At 42.0% G+C, this 19,355-nt stretch overlaps 1 protein-coding gene across 1 annotated transcript in view; it reads right to left on the bottom strand.

Moving 5' to 3' along the window:
• The window catches only part of sypl2a (synaptophysin-like 2a), a 54,359-nt gene extending 37,380 nt beyond the window's left edge, over window positions 1–16,979 (bottom strand). Inside the window, exons 1-2 of the mRNA XM_084316285.1 lie at window positions 16,804–16,979; window positions 16,501–16,575 (exon numbers count right to left, since the gene is read on the bottom strand). Of these exons, the coding sequence (XP_084172411.1) occupies window positions 16,501–16,575; window positions 16,804–16,818 (90 nt within the window). The 5' untranslated portion in view covers window positions 16,819–16,979. The remainder of the gene's footprint in view (window positions 1–16,500; window positions 16,576–16,803) is intronic.
• Between the last annotated feature and the right edge of the window lie 2,376 nt (window positions 16,980–19,355).

The raw sequence follows: 19,355 nt of genomic DNA, 5'->3' as shown, positions 1-19,355 counted from the left end.
CTCCGGCTCCGCCCATAAGCGCTTTCAGTGACAGTCACCCACACAGCGTGATACATACGAGAGAGAGAACAAGCAAGCGAGAGAGAGAGAGGAGAGATGCGTCCCCGCCACACACGCAGTCAAGTTTGTGTGTAAATGCTCCGACGAGGGAGCGAGATGGCGCACACACATTTACACACACTTCTGCACGGTCCCGCCGGTCCCTCCCTCTCTCCATCTTTCTCCCTATCCCTCTCCCTCGCTCGTTCTCTGCCTCTGTCAAAACCCGTTTGAGGAAGTGTCGGGTTACACTATGCGCTACAACCATAGAGGGGGCGTTACTGCAAATCATTACCTTATTCACATCAGAAATACCGTCAAATCAGAACAGCTTAGTTGAGTGAGGGAAGATCTCATGAACTCGAGACTAGACTGATGATAATTAACGACACAGACCACATTGATATAATCCCCAATTGCTAGGATACAATGCTAAACACTGGAAAAGGCCATTTATAATTCATGGGACCTATTAGCAGTAGGACCTTGTTCATTCATCCGTTTGTGTATTACGGTACTCTTCCGTGTGTGCGCCAAGAAAATCTAACGTTAGTACAAGTACCGTGTGTGTGTGTGTGTGTTAGACGGAGTGAGAGAGCAAGCTAGCTTAGCTAACGTTATCTTAGCTGTGTGCTTCGTTGTATATAGACGTACTTGTGTGTATTGCGAATGAATGATTATGTTCCTTGTGTGTGTTTGGGGGGGGGGGTATCTTAGCTCTGTTTATTGCGCCAAGAAAATCTAACGTTAGTACATGCACCATGTGTGTGTGTGTGTGTGTGTGTGTGAGTTAGACGGAGTGAGAGAGCAATCTTATTCTTTCTTCCTGTCATTTTTCTCTATACCCAAAATCGTATGGCATGGGTACCTGCTTCGGTGTCATCCCTTTGTGGATTGTATTGTATTAGAAAAAGTATGCTTGAGCCATATTTGTTTGTGTATTAGGTTCACTTTTGACATTAGTAGAGTATGGGCGGAGCTACAGGTGGGGGTCTGTCACTCAAATCGCATTCCGAGTATAGGCGGAGCCCAGCCTCAAAACAGCTTGAAATCTTGAAGTGGAAAAATGCTGTTTTAGAGTACTTGATTAGAAATACACAATGAATTGTTTTGAAAAAAAACTTACAGATGTGTGCCATAGACTCACAGGAATTGTGTAAAATTGCCCAAATAGTGAAATAAATAGTAAGATAGTTCCCCTTTAATGATATTGTGTCTTCACTGAATGGTTGACAAGCCCATCTGTATGCAGATACTGTTGTGTAGGGCTGACCTTCGAAGCTTTTTTTGGCAATCGAAGCTTCGGGGCCGAGCTTCGATTTTAATTCGATAAAAATCATATTTTTTTCTTTTTTTTTATCTTATGTTGTGGGACTTGTACAGCACTTTGGTAAACTTTGTTGTTTTTAAATGGGATCTATAAATGAAGTGGATTGGATTAATTAATTAAGTAGCCCCTTTCGTGACTGTGACGCAGCCAACAAGGTTTCACTCGGCTGTGTGATTTAATTCAAGGTGGATCGCTGTTGTCGTTTGAACAACTTCAGATTTCATGGGAACTACCAATCCCCCAAATCAAGAATGTTTAAGATGAATGAAGTAAGATTTTGATTATTTGAAATATGGCCCGTGTAGACTAAACTATGCACAGAATTATGTCAGTCTACAAGGCAATGTGAACCTTGTAGACTCCACTACAGACCAATAATTGTGGAGTGAATATTCATGCATTTTTAAGAAGGGCTACTTCCACAAAAAAACAAAGAACTCACCAAAACATCTCGGTAGCACCTTATCTAAATGTTCTATTTCATATATGGAGATTCATATTTATGTATGTATTGCATGCATTTCTACATTTTATTTCCTATTTTGTTTATTTATCCCAGTATCTTTCTTTCTTATGTGTGGAATTCTACAAGGCATGTAGGTGTATGTGTTTGAGGATGATATCCTTCAAACAGGCAATAGTGATGATATAATTTGGGCAGTGCTGAGCTGGGTTACTTTCCTCCAGTGTATTTGTCCCCCGGCCCCACCCAATGGCCCGCCCCCACCCACCCACCCACAAATCGAGGTAACAAACAATTATTATTTTCTTTTACTTCGATTTTTTTTTTATGTTCGAAGCTTGTGCCATCGAACGAAGCTTCGAAGCTACGAAGTATTTAAGACAGCCCTACTGTTGTGTATTGTATTGCAGACTCTGAACAGTTGGCCATTGAGAACTTACAACTTTTCTTTATTGCCCTCCAGGGATCTCTTATTAACACTTTGGTTGCCATGGGTTAAATTCATGATATACCATAGGTTGCCGGCTCTATTTGTCTATGGAGAAGTACCCCTTCTTTGCATGGCTATAACTTTTTAAATTCTATTGCTACATTGCCACTATTAGGGCCCATTCAAAGTCCTATATGTATTGTTCATTGTGTAGCAACGTTAAACTTTTTCATTCACATATTCATAGTAAAGTATGGTCTAATGTATAAGTATGTTTTCATCTCTTTCTGCAGCTTTCTCCAGAACGTGATCTATAGCCCCAAATGCATTATATTGATGATGCAATACAGTTTTATGGCAATCAGCGCGATATATAAAAAATTCCAACTAGACGTACTTCTAGAAGTTACTACACATCATCTGATGTTGACCGGATGGGCTAGGGGGCGTTTTTAATTCCGTGGGCAGCGTTATACCAATCATCTAATGTGGGTCAAATGTTGATCATAGCAGTTAGTATCGAAGACGGTAATTTTACACGCTAAAACTCACCCCAGTCTCCGCGCGCCGTTGGGCGATCATCGTAGAGTAGAAATTTTATCATTATGGGATGTAGATTTACCCGGTCCATTTCCAGCTTGTATAATGGTATATACGTCAAAATCATGTTGTTTATCGAGTTATTGGCAATCGATCGCTATGTAGTGTGTCGAGATCGAGTCCCGGAACCTATAGCGAGTGCCCGGAAGTAATACGGCCGATCAGCACAACCTCCATAGCACTTCCTGTTAAGCGATTGCGCCGATCGGCCACCAGATGGCGCTCCTGAACCGCCAGAGAGCTCAGTGGGTCCTCCTGGTGGATCTCAGGCCAGCGGAGGGGAAATATGAATCCGATCGCAGATTTTTGAAATATTGATATAAGGACGCTGTAAAGCGTCCTCCGGCAACTTGAGCATGGCCGGGAATGACGCTTTTAAACGTTTTCCGGCAGTCAAAGTGTTAAACTTAAGTTGGTTCTTAAGGGCACGGGTGATGGTGACGTCTTATAGTGTAATATTATAATATTAGTGTAGCCTAATCTTTAACTGCAACTGTGAAGAAAACCCCCATTGGTTTAAACAGATTGAATAGAACAAAAAAGATTTAAAAAAATAATAATAAATTTTATAAAAAATAAAAATAAATTCAAATGTCGATTTAGAATTCTAATGTCAACATTATGATCGAAGCTTCGAAGCATTCGGTACAGCCCTAAGAGTGAGTAATGGCTAATGTCCACATTTGTAGTCCCGTCTTTGACATTCACCCATATCCATTGTTTTTTTTTATCTACTTTTTCTCCCCATTTTCTATTTTTCTCCCTTCCCCAATTTCGTATTGTCCAATTCTACCCTCCCCCGTTTCGAACGCTGTTAGGTAGGGCTGTCTTAAATACTTCGAAGCTTCGTTTCTATGGCATGAGCTTCAAAAAAGAAAAAGAAAATCGAAGTGCAAAAAAAATATAAAATAGATGCATCTCCAAGGGAATATCCCTTGGAGTTGTACACGACGGCGACGCCACACAAAACATTAATAAGGCTATGCCTATGCTGCTATGTGTTACCAAGTTGGCTAATTTAATTGTAATCATCTGCTTTTGTAGGTGCATTGTCGGATATAATTATAAATAATAAATTAAATATAATGTAATTAGTGCTTGATAGACGAAGGTTGCAACATAATTATGTAATGTCATGTCGTTGGCTGTGAGAGCAGCCCCACTGCACCCAGGCAGCGCAGCCGAGTGAAACCTTGTTGGCTGCGTCACAGTCACGAAAGGGGCTACTTAATTAATTAATCCAATCCACTTTATTTATAGAGCACATTTAAAAACAACAAAGTTTACCAAAGTGCTGTACAAGTCACTGTCCCACAACATAAGATAAAAAAATATATATATATATATTATAATTAATATATATTTTTTTTTATTTATTCTTTTTTCTCGAAGCTTCGAATTAAAATCGAAGCTCGGCCCCCGAAGCTTCGATTGCCAAAAAAAGCTTCGAAGGTCAGCCCTACTGTTAGGCCATGCCTCCCACAAGCCGGCTGCAATGTGGACGAAGCCTTGCATCACGTGTCCCCTCCGGTACTCGAGGAGGCAGCCGTTGCATCTTTTCACCTGCACAGCGCAATCTCTCAGCGGCGAGGGTCTGCGTGGGAGGGACACGCCGCCCCCGTCGCTTCCTGATTCTACTGCGCACCAACCGACCTGTAGGAGTGGCTGTCCACAACGTCCGATCCCCACCCACCAGCTTCCTACCCCCTAATACTGCCAATTGTATTAGTATGAACGACCAGCCAAGCTGGTAGCAACGCCGAGAGCTGGGCTCGATCCCAGCATCTCCTGCATTGGTGGTGAGCGCCTTGCCCACTGCGCCACCCATATCCATTCTATTGTAAACAAAAGCTTCTTCTAAAGCCTCCAGAGGTGGCCAGTGCTCAAATTCAATTAGGTTCTTTCATCAAAATCTTTCATTCCAGGCTGGCTGTCACACAATCAAGCAAATAAAATAAAAAACAGCTCGTCCTATATGAACTTGAACTCGGCCCATCTTCACCTTACACAACCACAACATGCATAGTGGTCTGGGATCACGTGTGTGTATTAAGTAACCATGCCTCCAACTCCCACTCTGGCCAGACGCTTGGAGAATGCAGTGCTGCAGCGGCCAAAAGGTTTTACAGTCAGTTTCCTGGGAACTGACCACTCCCCACTTTCAGCCCGGGCTGCCACTGGCACAGAAAACAGCCACGAGTCGGTTAGCAGAAAGTGGGAACCGAGTCAATCAGGGGAGGAAACTAACTTTTTGGCTTACCAGCCAACTGGCAAGTAGCTGATTTTTTTTACCAGCCCAAACAGATTTTTTACCAGCCAAAAAAAAATCGCTAATTGTGATAATTACTTCTTTGTATGTCTTCGTCTAAATAGATTTTAAATCATAGTAATAATCACACCGTGTCTCTACTCTTTAAAATATTTATTAGCATAAAACATTAATAACAGTGTCTCTACTCTTCACAATATTAGCATAAAACATATTAACATGAAAGAGGGATCTATTCTGGACTGGGTTGGGCTGAACTGGGCAGTGAAAGATGCTGGGTTGGACTGGGTTGGGCAGTGAAAGAAAAAAACCGAAGTATGTTGTGAAGTGTATAGATGTGAAATGTATAGATATAGCAGTACTGTCTATCTGTATGTCATGATGAATTGAAAATGGGGGACCCTGATGTAAACAAGACGAAAGTCTTTCTCTGGTCTGCATCCCCTTAACAATTGTGTGTATTGAGCCGTACTGTATTGTACCCATTCTGCAATCTGCAATCTGTTAAAGTTTTCAATCAATCAATCAAGTTAACTTTGAACCTCGGTTGTCAAGCCGCGTCAATGTTGTGTATGCATCTGGGTGGGTAGGCATCACAACGGTGTTCACTGTGCCTTTAAGACAGCACGTGGGCTGGACGACAGGGCTGTGAAATACCGTCAGTGTTGTGGTATCGTCAGTTTGGTTAGTGTGTTGTTGTGCACTGGTTGAGCATGCAATAAAACATAACCTTACGTCGTAGTCCGGTGCGTTTTTGGAAACATTATAGTCATAACAGATACACCTAGCTAACATGGGGCTGGCTGCTTTGAGCACACACACACACACACACAGGGCTAACGTTAGCTAGCAAGCAGCTATATAGCTAAAACGCTAACTAGAAGCTAACTACTGTATACAGTTCCAATAGACTAACATACACCTCTGTGATTTAAATGTGTCCTTGCCTGATTTAAATGTGTCCTTGCCTTGGACTCGAGGGTTGTACTAGGGTTGGATGCAGTTCCCCGTTGGTCAGTCTGTCTGTTTTCCATCTTCTGCTGTGTTTAACGTTATCCGTTTGCGAGTGCTCCCTTGACTGATGGCTAGTACCGCGGGACTTTTATTCAACATTATATATGTCCGCCGCGGGTTGGCCAGTACTGCTGGAACTTTTATTAAACATTATACAGTAGGCTTGGGCGGTATGACGGTATTACGGTATACCGGGGTATTTAGAGATACCGACGGTATTGAAAATCAAAATAACAGTTGTTTCAGTTTATATTTACACTGAAACAGAGTTTTGACGGGGACTGCACACACACAGCACGGCCAGCAGAGGGCAGTTTCCTAATGATTGATTGGCTATTGTGAGTCACATGAGGAGAACACAGAGGTGCGTCACACTAAGTAACCTGTATGCATTTCCTCTATCTCTGAGCAGACTGCTGAAGCTTAAGCAATAATAATAATACGTTACCATTGAACGATGAAGCGTCGAAGTTAACCACCGTCACTCTAGCCCACGATGAGCTCCCTGACCACAGATGGCTAACGTTTTGTCAAACAAGAGCTAAACTTGCACACACTGTCGCATTTGGACAATTAAAGGACAGGAGTCTATTCGGATTTAAGCAAAACCCTCGCCTCCACGAGTCGCCAGTGACTTCATCCAGCACAACGAGACTACGAGAGACGGAGGCACTTCTTTGGGAATGTAATATAAAACGCGGTGAGTGAGTGTTGACATTATTTAATCCTAATGCAACTGGCTCACGTTGATACGATGGTGCCGGGCTGCCGGCCGGGCTAACTAGCTACCATTAGCTCACGACTCACGTTGATACCTGAATGGTGCCGGCAGGGGCTACCTTCTGTGATTTGTTTACCTCGAGGTTGAAGAAAGTGCACTTTCAGGTTGAAAGAACGGCCCTAATCTCAACGTGTTTCAATATAAGCAAGCGTTATGTATGGTGATAATAACGAGTATATTGTTAGCTGCGCCCCCCCGGGGCAAGTTGTTATTATTTTATTCCATATTAATAAACAAATCAACATCCCCCATCGACTCTGCAGATTTACCCGCCTCTGTGAAATCGGCGACATGCAATACCGGCCAGATCCTCTTAAGGGCGCCATCGCTCCACTCAGGGACCGAAACTAAAGCCCGCCGCCCGCCAGGGGCGCTCAGTTTTTACCTTTGGCGCTTGACACTTAGCGGGCTGCCCGCCGTGTGGCGTGTAGTTCATAACGATACTCTTATTTTGATTGTGCGAGTACAGATTATAGCCTCTCGTCTTTTTTTTCTCCGCCGCGAGATCGTTAAAAAACTACAAGTCCCACATTGCACTCAAGTCAACGGTCCAATCACAGTAGAGTGACGTGACTGGTTTCATGAGAAAGAAAGCAAATGCCCAATCGGAAGCTCTCATTTGGCTTGTTTACTTCCTGAAACACCACCATTGCGATATGCGGGCAGTCTGCTCTAGTCTATATCGGACCTCCATGAGCTACCGTTACTGTTTAAACAATGACCCAGTCAACTATTCACTTTTAGTTTAATACATGACGAGGCATTGTCTAACGGTATCTAGCTGGCTAGCTACTGATAGCTGCTGATATCAACAAATGCTCCAGCAATAGTCGACTCTAGGGCTGACCTTCGAAGCTTTTTTTGGCAATCGAAGCTTCGGGGCCGAGCTTCGATTTTAATTCGAAGCTTAAAAAAAAAAAAAAAAAAAAAAAAAAATCTTATGTTGTGGGACTTGTACAGCACTTTCGTAAACGTTGTTGTTTTTAAATGTGCTCTATAAATAAAGTGGGTTGGATTAATTAATTAAGTAGCCCCTTTCGTGAATGACGCATCCAACAAGGTTTCACTCGGCTGTGTGATTTAATTCAAGGTGGATCGCTGTTGTCGTTTGAACAACTTCAGATTTCATGGGAACTACCAATCCCCCAAATCAAGAATGTTTAAGATGAATGAAGTAAGATTTTGATTATTTGAAATATGGCCTGTGTAGACTAAACTATGCACAGAATTATGTCAGTCAACTACAAGGTCCGGATTCTACATGGTCCGGCAATGTAGACCTTGTAGACTCCACTACAGACCAATTATCAGTGAATGTTCATGCATTTTTAAGAAGGGCAACTTCCACAAAAAAACAAAGAACTCACCAAAACATCTCAGTAGCACCTTATCTAAATGTTATATTTCATATATGGAGATTCATATTTATTTATGTATTGCATGCATTTCTACATTTTATTTCCTATTTTGTTTATTCATCCCAGTATCTTTCTTTCTTATGTGTGGAATTCTACAAGGTGCGCGCACACACACACATACACACACACACACACACACACACTTACATTTAGTCATTTAGCTGACGCTTTTATCCAAAGCGACTTACAAGTTCTGTACGACAAGACAGAAAGAAGGGTACAACTCTATCAGCTGAGTAACAATGTTCATCAAAGTGTTGCGTGTTACAGTGTACTGTAGGTTAGTTTATTAGGACAAGTGCATGACAGTAAGGTTAGTCACGGTTAGATTTTTTATTTTTATTTTTTTTATCATTTCAGATAATGGTTGAAGAAGTGAGTCTTTAGTCGACGGCGAAAGATTGGACGGGATTCGGCTGTCCTAACTGGGATGGGTAGTTCACACACACACACACACACACACACACATCGAAGTAAAAAAAAAAAGATTTTTTTTTTTTTTTTTTTTTTAAACTTAGATTCTTTTTTTAATGTTCGAAGCTTGTGCCATCGAATCGAACGTTCGAAGCTTCGAAGCATTTAAGACAGCCCTAGTCGACTCGAGTGCATAATACCTCCGTTCCCTCGTTAGCTAGCTCACGTTAGCTAGCTCACATTAGATCTATCTGTCCCAGTAAACTAAATTGTCTTAACGTTATCTACCGGGCTAGCAGTAGCTACAGATAGCACCTGATATCAATGTCTTATAACATTGATTGAATGCGTATTCTAGCTGAGGGCATGTTGAATGTGATTTGACAAAAGAACCGTAACGTTATAACAATAGGGTCCAGCTGCATCACCGGAGAATCCTTGCATGCTGAATGTAGGGTCTAGCTGAATATAGGGTCTAGCTGCAGGGCCGGAGAATCCTTGCTGGAGCTGGAGGCTACTCAAGTATACACACAGACAGTGGAGCTGTTTGCAGATAGCGAGCATTTTGACTTATTGCGTGGTGGTGATGTCTCGCAGATAATACAACTACAAGTATGATTATATAATATATATTTTATTTAAAAAAAAATTATATAAAATATATATATATTTTTTTTAATCAAAATAAATTTGGCAGGTAAGAAATATGCTTGGCGGGTAGATTCTTCCCATCTACCCGCCACTGGCCGGTGAGTCAAAAAGTTAATTTCGCTCCCTGGCTCCACTGCAGTATCATTGTGGGCGAGTGGATTTTTATTAAATTTTTTACTGTCTATGGCCGTTTCATTTTAGCCTCATCCCAAACGAACAGCCTGCACCGTTGATCACGGTTCGAAGCGCAGATTTCAGCCTGGAATAATGGGATTTATGATCAGCCAATGGACATATCGATCTACCAGATGCCGATGAATAATGGGGAAATGCTGCCGGCGATCACATGGGCTGACGGTAGGACCCTCTTCACCCAAATTATAGCCGGATTGGAGCTTGTTGTAAAACGCAAGCAATTGATCAGTGAATGTGGCTACTTGCACGGACACTCTATTGCTAATCAATAATACTAATCGGCGTCCCCCGCCGCCCCCATTACATCCATAGATGCTCTGTAATAGTCTGGATGATAAGCAGTTTGTTTTATTTCATTCGTATATATACACACAACAGAAATGCCGTTCGATATAACGGTATTAGCCTTTAGCCCTATAAATAGCTTTCCAGAAAAAATATGAGACTAAAACTGCGATAAAGCTTATATTCACGACGCTATAAAATTACAACCAACCGATGGATTTTTTTTCCCTTTAAGCCATTATGAACGAAGCGACGGTTTATGCACTCAAGTGACAATGAGAATGGACAGATAGCAATATTATAAAGTATAGATATAGCTATCCAAAGTCACATCGGTTTGTTTACAAAGCTTTGTCCTCCAGCCACATAATATTAGACGGCGACGAACGGTCCTCAATGTGTTAAGCTAAGAAGTCTTCAGCTGGACCAGAGCTGAGAAGCCACTTTCACGAAGATAGGTAGTGCAAAAAAAATATATAATAATAATAATTTTTTATTTTTATTTTTTTAATGACTAATCGACGCAACAATTCCTCGTCAACGATTTTTTTTATAATCGACATCGTCGATTATGTCGACTAATCGTTGCAGCCCTAGTAGCTATAATGTTACAGTCAGCCATGCTGGAAGAAAAAAAACTACACAAACATTCCATGCAAGGCCTCTATTGCACAATATCAAGACAATTCTGGGGTAGTTTGAGCCCAACTAACCACCTGGCATTTAACCACTAACCTGTGCCATTAAATGCTCTTTGTGTTAAAGGTTATTGGGAAATACAGGCCTAATGTAATTGGCAGAATTTAAAAGTGGTTTCTGCTCAAGTCTGCGACTGTACTGTTTCGTGCCTACTTGCGCTTTAGCCATATTAACATATAATAAACACAATAACTAGGGATGGGCAAGAATATCCGGTTAGGTAGCTAAATTAACTGGATATTCTTAAATGTAAAATGGTTAGTTTACATTTCACAAAGCGAGAGGAGTGGAACAATTCTTTGTCCACACCACGTATACTTTATTTATATTAGGGCGTTTTCACACCTGTAGTTCGTTTGCTTTGTTCCGATTCAGGGAGACACAGGGACTATAATGATACAATGTTGCACTTGTCCCTTAGTTCGTTTGTGTTCACACGGCTGTGTTAACAGCGGACCAAAACAAACACACGCTCGAGCAAACTGTCACTCATTGGTCAGATTTTAGGGTGGTGCCCCCCCCCCCCCAACCCTGAATCTCTGCGTTACATTGAAATCGGGGAGAGAGCGGGGGGAGCATATGAATGAATGTGGATGAGAGAGCCGTGATGTAAATCGTCCGATTTAGTTCTGATCGATTAGGAATGGGTCGCGCCGTGTTCAGGAAACTCAGGCGCATAAAAGTCTATTCGATCATGTCTCCAGCACCCCCGCAGCCGTAGCTGCAACCACTTACATCAAGGCTCTCATCCACATTCATTAATTTCCTCCCCCCGCTCTCTCCTCCCCGATTTCAATGTACTGTAACGCGGAAGTGCAGTGGTCTAGGGGTGGACGGTATAAACAGTATGAATTTGCTCTACGGTATGGATTTTGACTATACCGTGTAACCGGTAGAGCAGCTCTAAAAGAGCAATGACGTCATGTAACCACAGCGCGACTATTTCAATAGCATTTGCCCCTAAAAATAGATAGAATTAGTCATAGATAATAGATATGTGCAAACTGGAAAAAGTTATTTAGGAGGCTTCGCGCAGTGGGCGTGTCAACACGCAATTGTCATTTCATAATAAACACATATCACCGCGGCGCACAGCAAGTTTCAATTTCAGTTCCTGGCATTTTTAACCAGTGGAGAAAGGTAAGGGATTTCCCTATCGTTTTTCTTATATGAATTATTCTACGTTAATAAAACATACCTGGTGATCAACTACAGTTTGCTGTAAACATTATGATATGTGTGTAGTGTTATGATAACGACGGCTGCAGCGGGAGGACGGCTGCAGCAGTGGAGTTGCGAATAGCATGTAGCTGCAGAGCCGCAGAACCATGGGCGCTTTTAGGTCTGGTCACAGGCCCGCTCAACAGCGCCCCCCCACCCAACGGCTGAATTGCCAATGGCTCCTGAAAGCGCCCATGGTTCTGCGGCTCTGCAGCTACATATGCTTCTAGCAAAATCCAGCATCCAGCCTCGCTGTTTGCAATGGGAGCAGCACGGAGTCTCGACTCGGGACTTATTTTATTTGGAATATAATGACTTTATACGCAAAAGTAGCCTAGTTTTAAGTTAAAATATTATAAATCTACATGCCTTGACGATGTCATTCTTTATATAGCCTGCCTATCAGGCAAAAAAAATTATTCTAACGGAAACACTGATACCGTGATATATACCGTTACCTTCTATGCTTCAAATTATACCGTGATATACATTTTAGACCATACCGTCCACCCCTACAGTGGTCTATAGCGCGTTAACTTTACCGATCTAGCTGCCTAAAGACTACAAACTGATCCCGCCCACAATTCAATGCGAAAGCGTCATCATGCAACGCACATACAGTACGGCAAGTGAGTTGTGTCGGTTTGTTAAGTCGATTGCATTCTCACAGCGTACGAGTCGCTTGGGGTTCGGTTGGAAGTGCGCCGAGACCACCCTCTCTAGGCGGTCTCGGCCCACTTGTTTTGTTCCGCAACAGAATGCGATTGCTGTGTTCACATAATGCCCAAATTAACCGAAATAGGGGGTAACCGCTCCAGGTTCCGGAACAACAGCTCCAAACGAGCTAGGTGTGAAAACGCCCTTATACATTTTCTTTTTTTATCCACTTTTTCTCCAATTTTAAATGTTCCTCCCATCCCAATTTCGTATCGTCCAATTCAACCCTCCCCTGTCTCGAACGCTGTTTCTTGCCTCCCACAAGCCGGCTGCAATGTGGACGAAGCCATACATAGCACGAGTCCCCTCCAATACTCGAGGTAGCCGCCGTCGCATCTTTTCACCTGCGCGGCGCGATCTTTCAGCGTCAGGGGTCTGCGCTTTGGAGGGGCGCCGCCCCCATCGCTTCTTGATTCTACTACGCAGGCGCACCAACCGACCTGTAGGAGTCGCTGTCCACAACGTCCGATCCCCACCCCTCAGTTTTCCCTCCTCCTAATACCAATTGTATTAGTACGGACGACCAGCCAAACTGAAAACAATGTGGAGAGCTGGGCTCGAACCCAGCGTCTCCAGCATTGGTGGTGAGTGCCTTGCCCACTGCACCACCTAGCCCTTATACATTTTCTCAGCATTTTGGCGTTTTTCAACCGGTTAATGACAGCGGATAACCGGCTCTCAAATTAACCGTTATGCACATTGCACATCCATGAAATAATAGAATTTGTGGGCATGTTTGTTTGTTCTGAGAGAAAGCAGTCCAGTATGGAAGCAAATGAGTGACAGAAGTATTTGAATTTTATCAGACACCGAATTTATAGCATTGAAAATAATTACTTTGAAAATCATGTATCTGAATTTTTTTGCTCCGAATTTACCTATGTGAAATACAAATTCAGTGTTTAAAATTAAATGTAAAAAATTAGAATGCATAATAAAATTCGATGTAAAAAATTCGATGCATAATTGTGGTGTATAAAATTCGATGTAAAAAACCATCATCCGAGCTACCCAGACAGGATAAGCAATCAAGCCTGGATGCAATCGAACTGACTTCTGGCCTATCACTGCACGGCTTTGTCAGTCATGTGATTACACCAACCCGGGAGAAAGATGGCGGTATATATACATACGGTGGGGAGAGAATATATACATACGGTGGGGAGGAGACTGTACATTAGGAGGGGGTGGGAGAGAAATATACATACGGTGGGGAGAGAATATATACATACGGTGGGGAGGAGACTGTACATTAGGAGGGGGTGGGAGAGAAATATACATATGGCGGGGAGAGAATATATACATACGGTGGGGAGGAGACTGTACATTAGGAGGGGGTGGGTGGGAGAGAAATATACATATGGTGGGGAGAGAATATATACATACGGTGGGGAGGAGAGGGGGTGGGAGAGAAATATACATATGGTGGGGAGAGAATATATACATACGGTGGGGAGGAGACTGTACATTAGGAGGGGGTGGGTGGGTGGGAGAGAAATATACATATGGTGGGGAGAGAATTATATACATACCGGTGGGGAGGAGACCGTCTATTATATGTATATTTCTCTCCCACCCACCCCCTCCTAATGTACAGTCTCCTCCCCACCGTATGTATATATTCTCTCCCCACCGTATGTATATATACCGCCATCTGGGTTGGTGTGATCACATGACTGACAAAGCCGTGCAGTGATAGGCCAGAAGTCAGTTCGATTGCATCCAGGCTCGATTGCTTATCCTGTCTGGGTAGCCCTGATGATGGTTTTTTACATCGAATTTTATACACCGCAATTATGCATCAAATTTTTTACATCGAATTTTATACACCGCAATTATGCATCGAATTTTTTACATTGAATTTTATACACCGCAATTATGCATCGAATTTTTTACATTGAATTTTATTATGCATTTTAATTTTTTACATTGAATTTTATACATCGCAATTATGCATCGAATTTTTTACATTGAATTTTATTATGCATTTTAATTTTGTACATTGAATTTTAAACACTGATTTTTTATTTCACATAATAATTTGGTGCAAAAAAATTCAGATACATGATTTTCAAAGTAATTATTTTCAATGCTATAAATTCAGTGTCTGAAAAAATTCAGATACATGTTTTAAAAGTAATTATTTTCAATGCTATAAATTCGGTGTCTGATAAAATTCAAATACTTCTGTCACTCATTTGCTTCCATAGTCCAGCCTGCTGAGAGGGAGATTGAGAGAGAGGGGAGGGGAGGGGGGAGAAAGATGAGCATGAGAGAGGGGGAGAGAGACAGAGGAGAAATGGGGGCGATAGCATCGGCTATTGGAAATCTCACAGGGTGATGATAGGACACTATGCGACACACTTCTGCACTCACAAACAATGCGGAAAAAGAGAGCTAGGCAGGCCTGACCTGGATTCAAACTCCACAGCAGAAGATAAGGCCTGTGATAATTACCCACAATGCCTGGTTGCTCCAAATGTACACACCTTAAACACACAGACAGTATTGGCTACTTTAACTGACGTGTCAGCAAAATAGCAAGCGCGAAACACTTTGTGCAGAACACAAATATTAAGACATCCCATCAAATTTTCAAAGGCAATTTTTTTTTACAAGTTATGGCTTGTAACAAGTTATGGCTTCCAATGACAAACTGACAGACAGTGAAGGATTTGGAGCTAGCTACTCTCTGTAGCTCAGTGCATAAATCCAAGCTATTTGTGTTGCAGCAGCTGACATTCTTCAAGACATACAGTCCTGCCTCTCTGCTGCACAAAGTTGTGTTGTAAGTTTTACCATGAGCTAGTTATCAGTTGTGTGCGGACCTTCTACGAAGTTGTACATATTGAAAAGGTCCCCTCAACTCAAAAACATGTTTTTTTTCTACAGTTAACTCGTCTTGGAGGCATGACTTTGACTACAGATTGTTATTTGTGCAGTACAACTTCTCTGTACTTCCTCAGAATCTGAGCCAGCTGTGTGATGCAACTAATCCTGCGAACCTAACCGATCATGGTCGCCATCGTCCAGCTGGCCACACATTGTCATCCAGGGAATGCTCACTGCTGAAACTCCTATTGTACGTTTTTACATCTAGTGATCTATGCACGAAAACAATTATTTCCTCTGCAAATCTCTTAGTTATAACAAGATTGTGTAAGCTAAGAAGTGTTGTGTTTAGTTGAAATAATTGTTGGGGAACCATTAAAGGTAACCGGCTTGGGTAAGACTTGATGGGGGATGGGGGCGGGGCATTAATAGTCATAGATGCTGCATTTTCAGTAGTTTAAATTTAATTAACATTTTAGGTGGGAAAACGATGCCAACGTATACATTTTTCTTCAATATATAATTTTTTAAAGTGTTCAAAACAAACGTGGGGGGATGTTTAACAGTGTTGTTCAGATCTAACTAATCAAATTCAACCAACATTCCTGATCTGGGTGTCACTGGCACGCTGCTTATCAGAATATCGGAATTTCTCTCAAATTACATTTCAGTTGGTGGTCTTATTTATATGCCCATTGCATACATAATATACAACTCATTCTGAACCCTATAGTAACAATACAGCAAGCAGCAAACATTTGGGTGTGCTCATTCGGAAAGTCCAGTTAGGAAATCAGTAGCCAAAATGCACTGTAAATAGACGTCCTTAGACACAGTTTAACTCAGTGAATTGGGTCAAATGCAAGGTTCCCTAGGTTACCAGCATGTAAGACAACCTTGAGAGTAAAGGCAGTCTAAATCAACGACTAGGCTTGTGCGCGGGGAACTGGAACATTATTCTGGACTCTCCAAAGGCATTTCTACAGTCCTAACTGCACCTGTACTGTATGTGATCTAGATTATTGGGTGCAAATGGTGGATAAATTGGGTGGAGACAGGCCTAGCCAAATGCTGATTAATTAATTAATGCAAAAAAGATCAGCTCAACCGAGCACCTTTCAAAATATGGATAATCATCTTACCCATTCTAGGACACGAATAAATCCAAGAGGTTCCTTTATAGGTCCCAGATCGAGAGAGAATCCAGATAACAGTTTCTGATGAAGGGAAGGAGACAATAAAATAAAAGTTAAACACGTACAAGCAAGATTTGCTTAGACTAACATTAGTAGCCCATTGTTAGCTAAGGTGACCCGTTTGTTACTTTCTTAACGTTAACCGGCCCTGCCCTTGTTAGCCAGCAACGTGCTAAATTGCTAGCTTAGCGAAATGCTAACGTTCGCTCACGTCAACGACACTGGGTGGTGTCAACCAAATCGACCTACCTGAACAATGTCCATTGTCACTGTGGCAAGCAACGTTATTTTATCGCCACGAAAGTTGACTGCCGTGTAAGTTAACGTTACTCCGCTTGCATTCGGACGAACGGTGGCACAAACAAACTACTACAGCCCCTAACGGCAGGCGAAGGCTGGCTACTACAAGACAATCCCGCTGTCAAACTGTCTCAACTCGCCAGTAGTGGCCCCCTCCCGCCCGCCCGGTGGCTGGTTCTACGTCCGTCACGTGACAGGTGACACTACCAGAAGCAGTAGCAGTAGTGAAATATACTATTTGCTTAGAAGTTAAAGGTATAATCTGCAATGACCTCTAGGCTAAAGAGTCCCGATTGGTATTGCGCTTTGTTTACTTGTTTTTGTTTTGGTCTGACATGTGAGTTGGCGTTTAGTAACTTATTATAGTTTTAAGTTCTCCAGACCTCTCTTGGTAGAGCCTGAGTTGTGGTCAGCAGCTCAGCAGTAGCAACCTAACCTCGTTCCCAGTTTTATCTCCTCCGTGAGATAGTAGCAACCCCTCAACGGTTTCACTTGAATTATGTTGCTAGGGAACAGTTTGGACCCAAATGTATTTCCTGTCATCTATTAGCAAACATTGCACCAGGGAATAAACGTGGGTCCTGTTGTCATTTTGAAACCATTCACTCACTGAAAGCCTATCCACACATCAGCCATCATTATGAATTGACCCTGATGTAAACAAGACGAAAGTTTTTCTCTGGTCTGCAACCCCTTAACAATTGTGTGTATTACTGTATTGTACCCATTCTGCAATATGTTAATAAAGTTTTCAATCAATCAATCAATCAATCAGACAAACTGTAAATAAAGTGCAGTTTTGTCATCTTTTGCCTAGAGGTCGCTGTTTGACAACATCACAGATGTTTACCTTGAAACTGTATGCAAGATTTAGTAGGGAAATATATGTAAATCTGCAAACTAAATCCTTACCAATCAATTTCTTCACTAATGTGTTTGTAAAGGTGTGTAGTAAGATGTATTAAAAAGTTGAAGTTCAAATCCTGTATGTTTTTTCGTAACAACTGCTCGAGGTACCGAATACCGATTTTCAAAAAATCTAAAATGTTCTGTTTGGCCTTGGGTAACATGTGAGGGGTCAAACTAGGGGGTTTTCATGATTCTGAGTTGATTGCAATAATTTATTTTTCATTAAAATCATTCCTTTCCATCCCCATCCCCTGACCTTCCTTTTGATGTTCCATCAAGACATCCCATAACTGTAACATGATGAGTAGGCCTACTTTTACTGTTGATACTTACCGGTAGATACATTTGATGTACTTTTATTTGAGCAGAACTCTGGATTGAGGACTTTTCCTTTCATTACAGTAGCCTAGTACTATTCTATTAGGTTATTACTACTTTTGCTGAAATCTGCTGTAAATGATAAATGGACTGCATTTATATAGCGCTTTTATCCAAAGTGCTTTACAATTTATGCCTCACATTCACCCATTCACTCACACATTCACACACCGATGGCAGAGGCAACCATGCAAGGTGCCAACCTGCTCATCGGGAGCAGTTAGGGGTTAAGTTTCTCGAACTGGGAACCTTTGACATGCTGCCGGGAGGAGCAGGAACACCCAGTACTCTGGTAAAAGTAAAGTACAAGTAGGGTCTACCTCAAAATTTTACTTAAAGGGGAATACTGCAGATTTTCAACTCAAGTCTGAACACAGACTAGCAGCATTATGCAAGAAATTGAAGCTTGAGAGGTAACAAGCAAAGTCCCACAAAGATTGCAAATTTGCCAACTTCTACAGTATATAATTGATCAAGTGACTAAGTTCTGGACATGAGATACTACAAGGAATACTTTGTTTCAGATTATCCTCTTAACCACTTAACGTTCCGACGGCCCGCCCTCGAGTTAAAAAGTTACCACAAATGACCGGACAATTCACCACTGACGCTGAACATTATTGACCGTTTGTGTAGCCAATGAAATTCTGAAAAGAATGACATCTTACTTGAGTTGGTTTTCTGAGACCAAGAAGCTGTAAAAGTGGTAAAAGCATACTGTATGCAAGAGAATGAATGTGCGCCTCCCTCTCCGGAGCGCAAATTGCGCTGATCTATTGTTGTTACTTACTCAGAAATAACCAAGTGCCCTAAACCATGCGTTCTCGGCTAACGAATTCATTAAATTCTTTACCAAGAAAATGTATCTCATAAGAGATTAAATTGTTGGCTTACTCAACAATCAGAGTCCCTCCCAACCTCTGATGGGCTTTCCTCCTGACTTTGAATCCAGCCATATATGCTGCCTTGAAAACGTCTCACTTAGTGCCCTCTCTAAATTGGTTGGCGCGGCTAAACCCTCAACCTGTCTGTTTGACCCTCTTCCAGCAACTCTCATCAAAAAACTCTTCCCAACTCTAGGCCCTGCCCTACTCAATATCTTCAACACCTCCTTGTCTACTGGCATGGTGCCCCTGGCCTTTAAATCAGCCGTCATTAAACCACTACTTAAAAAACCGAACCTCCACCCTCTAATCTTGAAAAATTACAGACCC

Source organism: Notolepis coatsorum, assembly GCF_963971535.1.
Source record: "Notolepis coatsorum genome assembly, chromosome: 6".
Taxonomy (NCBI): domain Eukaryota; kingdom Metazoa; phylum Chordata; class Actinopteri; order Aulopiformes; family Paralepididae; genus Notolepis; species Notolepis coatsorum.
The sequence above is the reverse complement of the archived record's forward strand: the minus strand, read 5'-3'. Positions and strand labels throughout refer to the sequence as shown.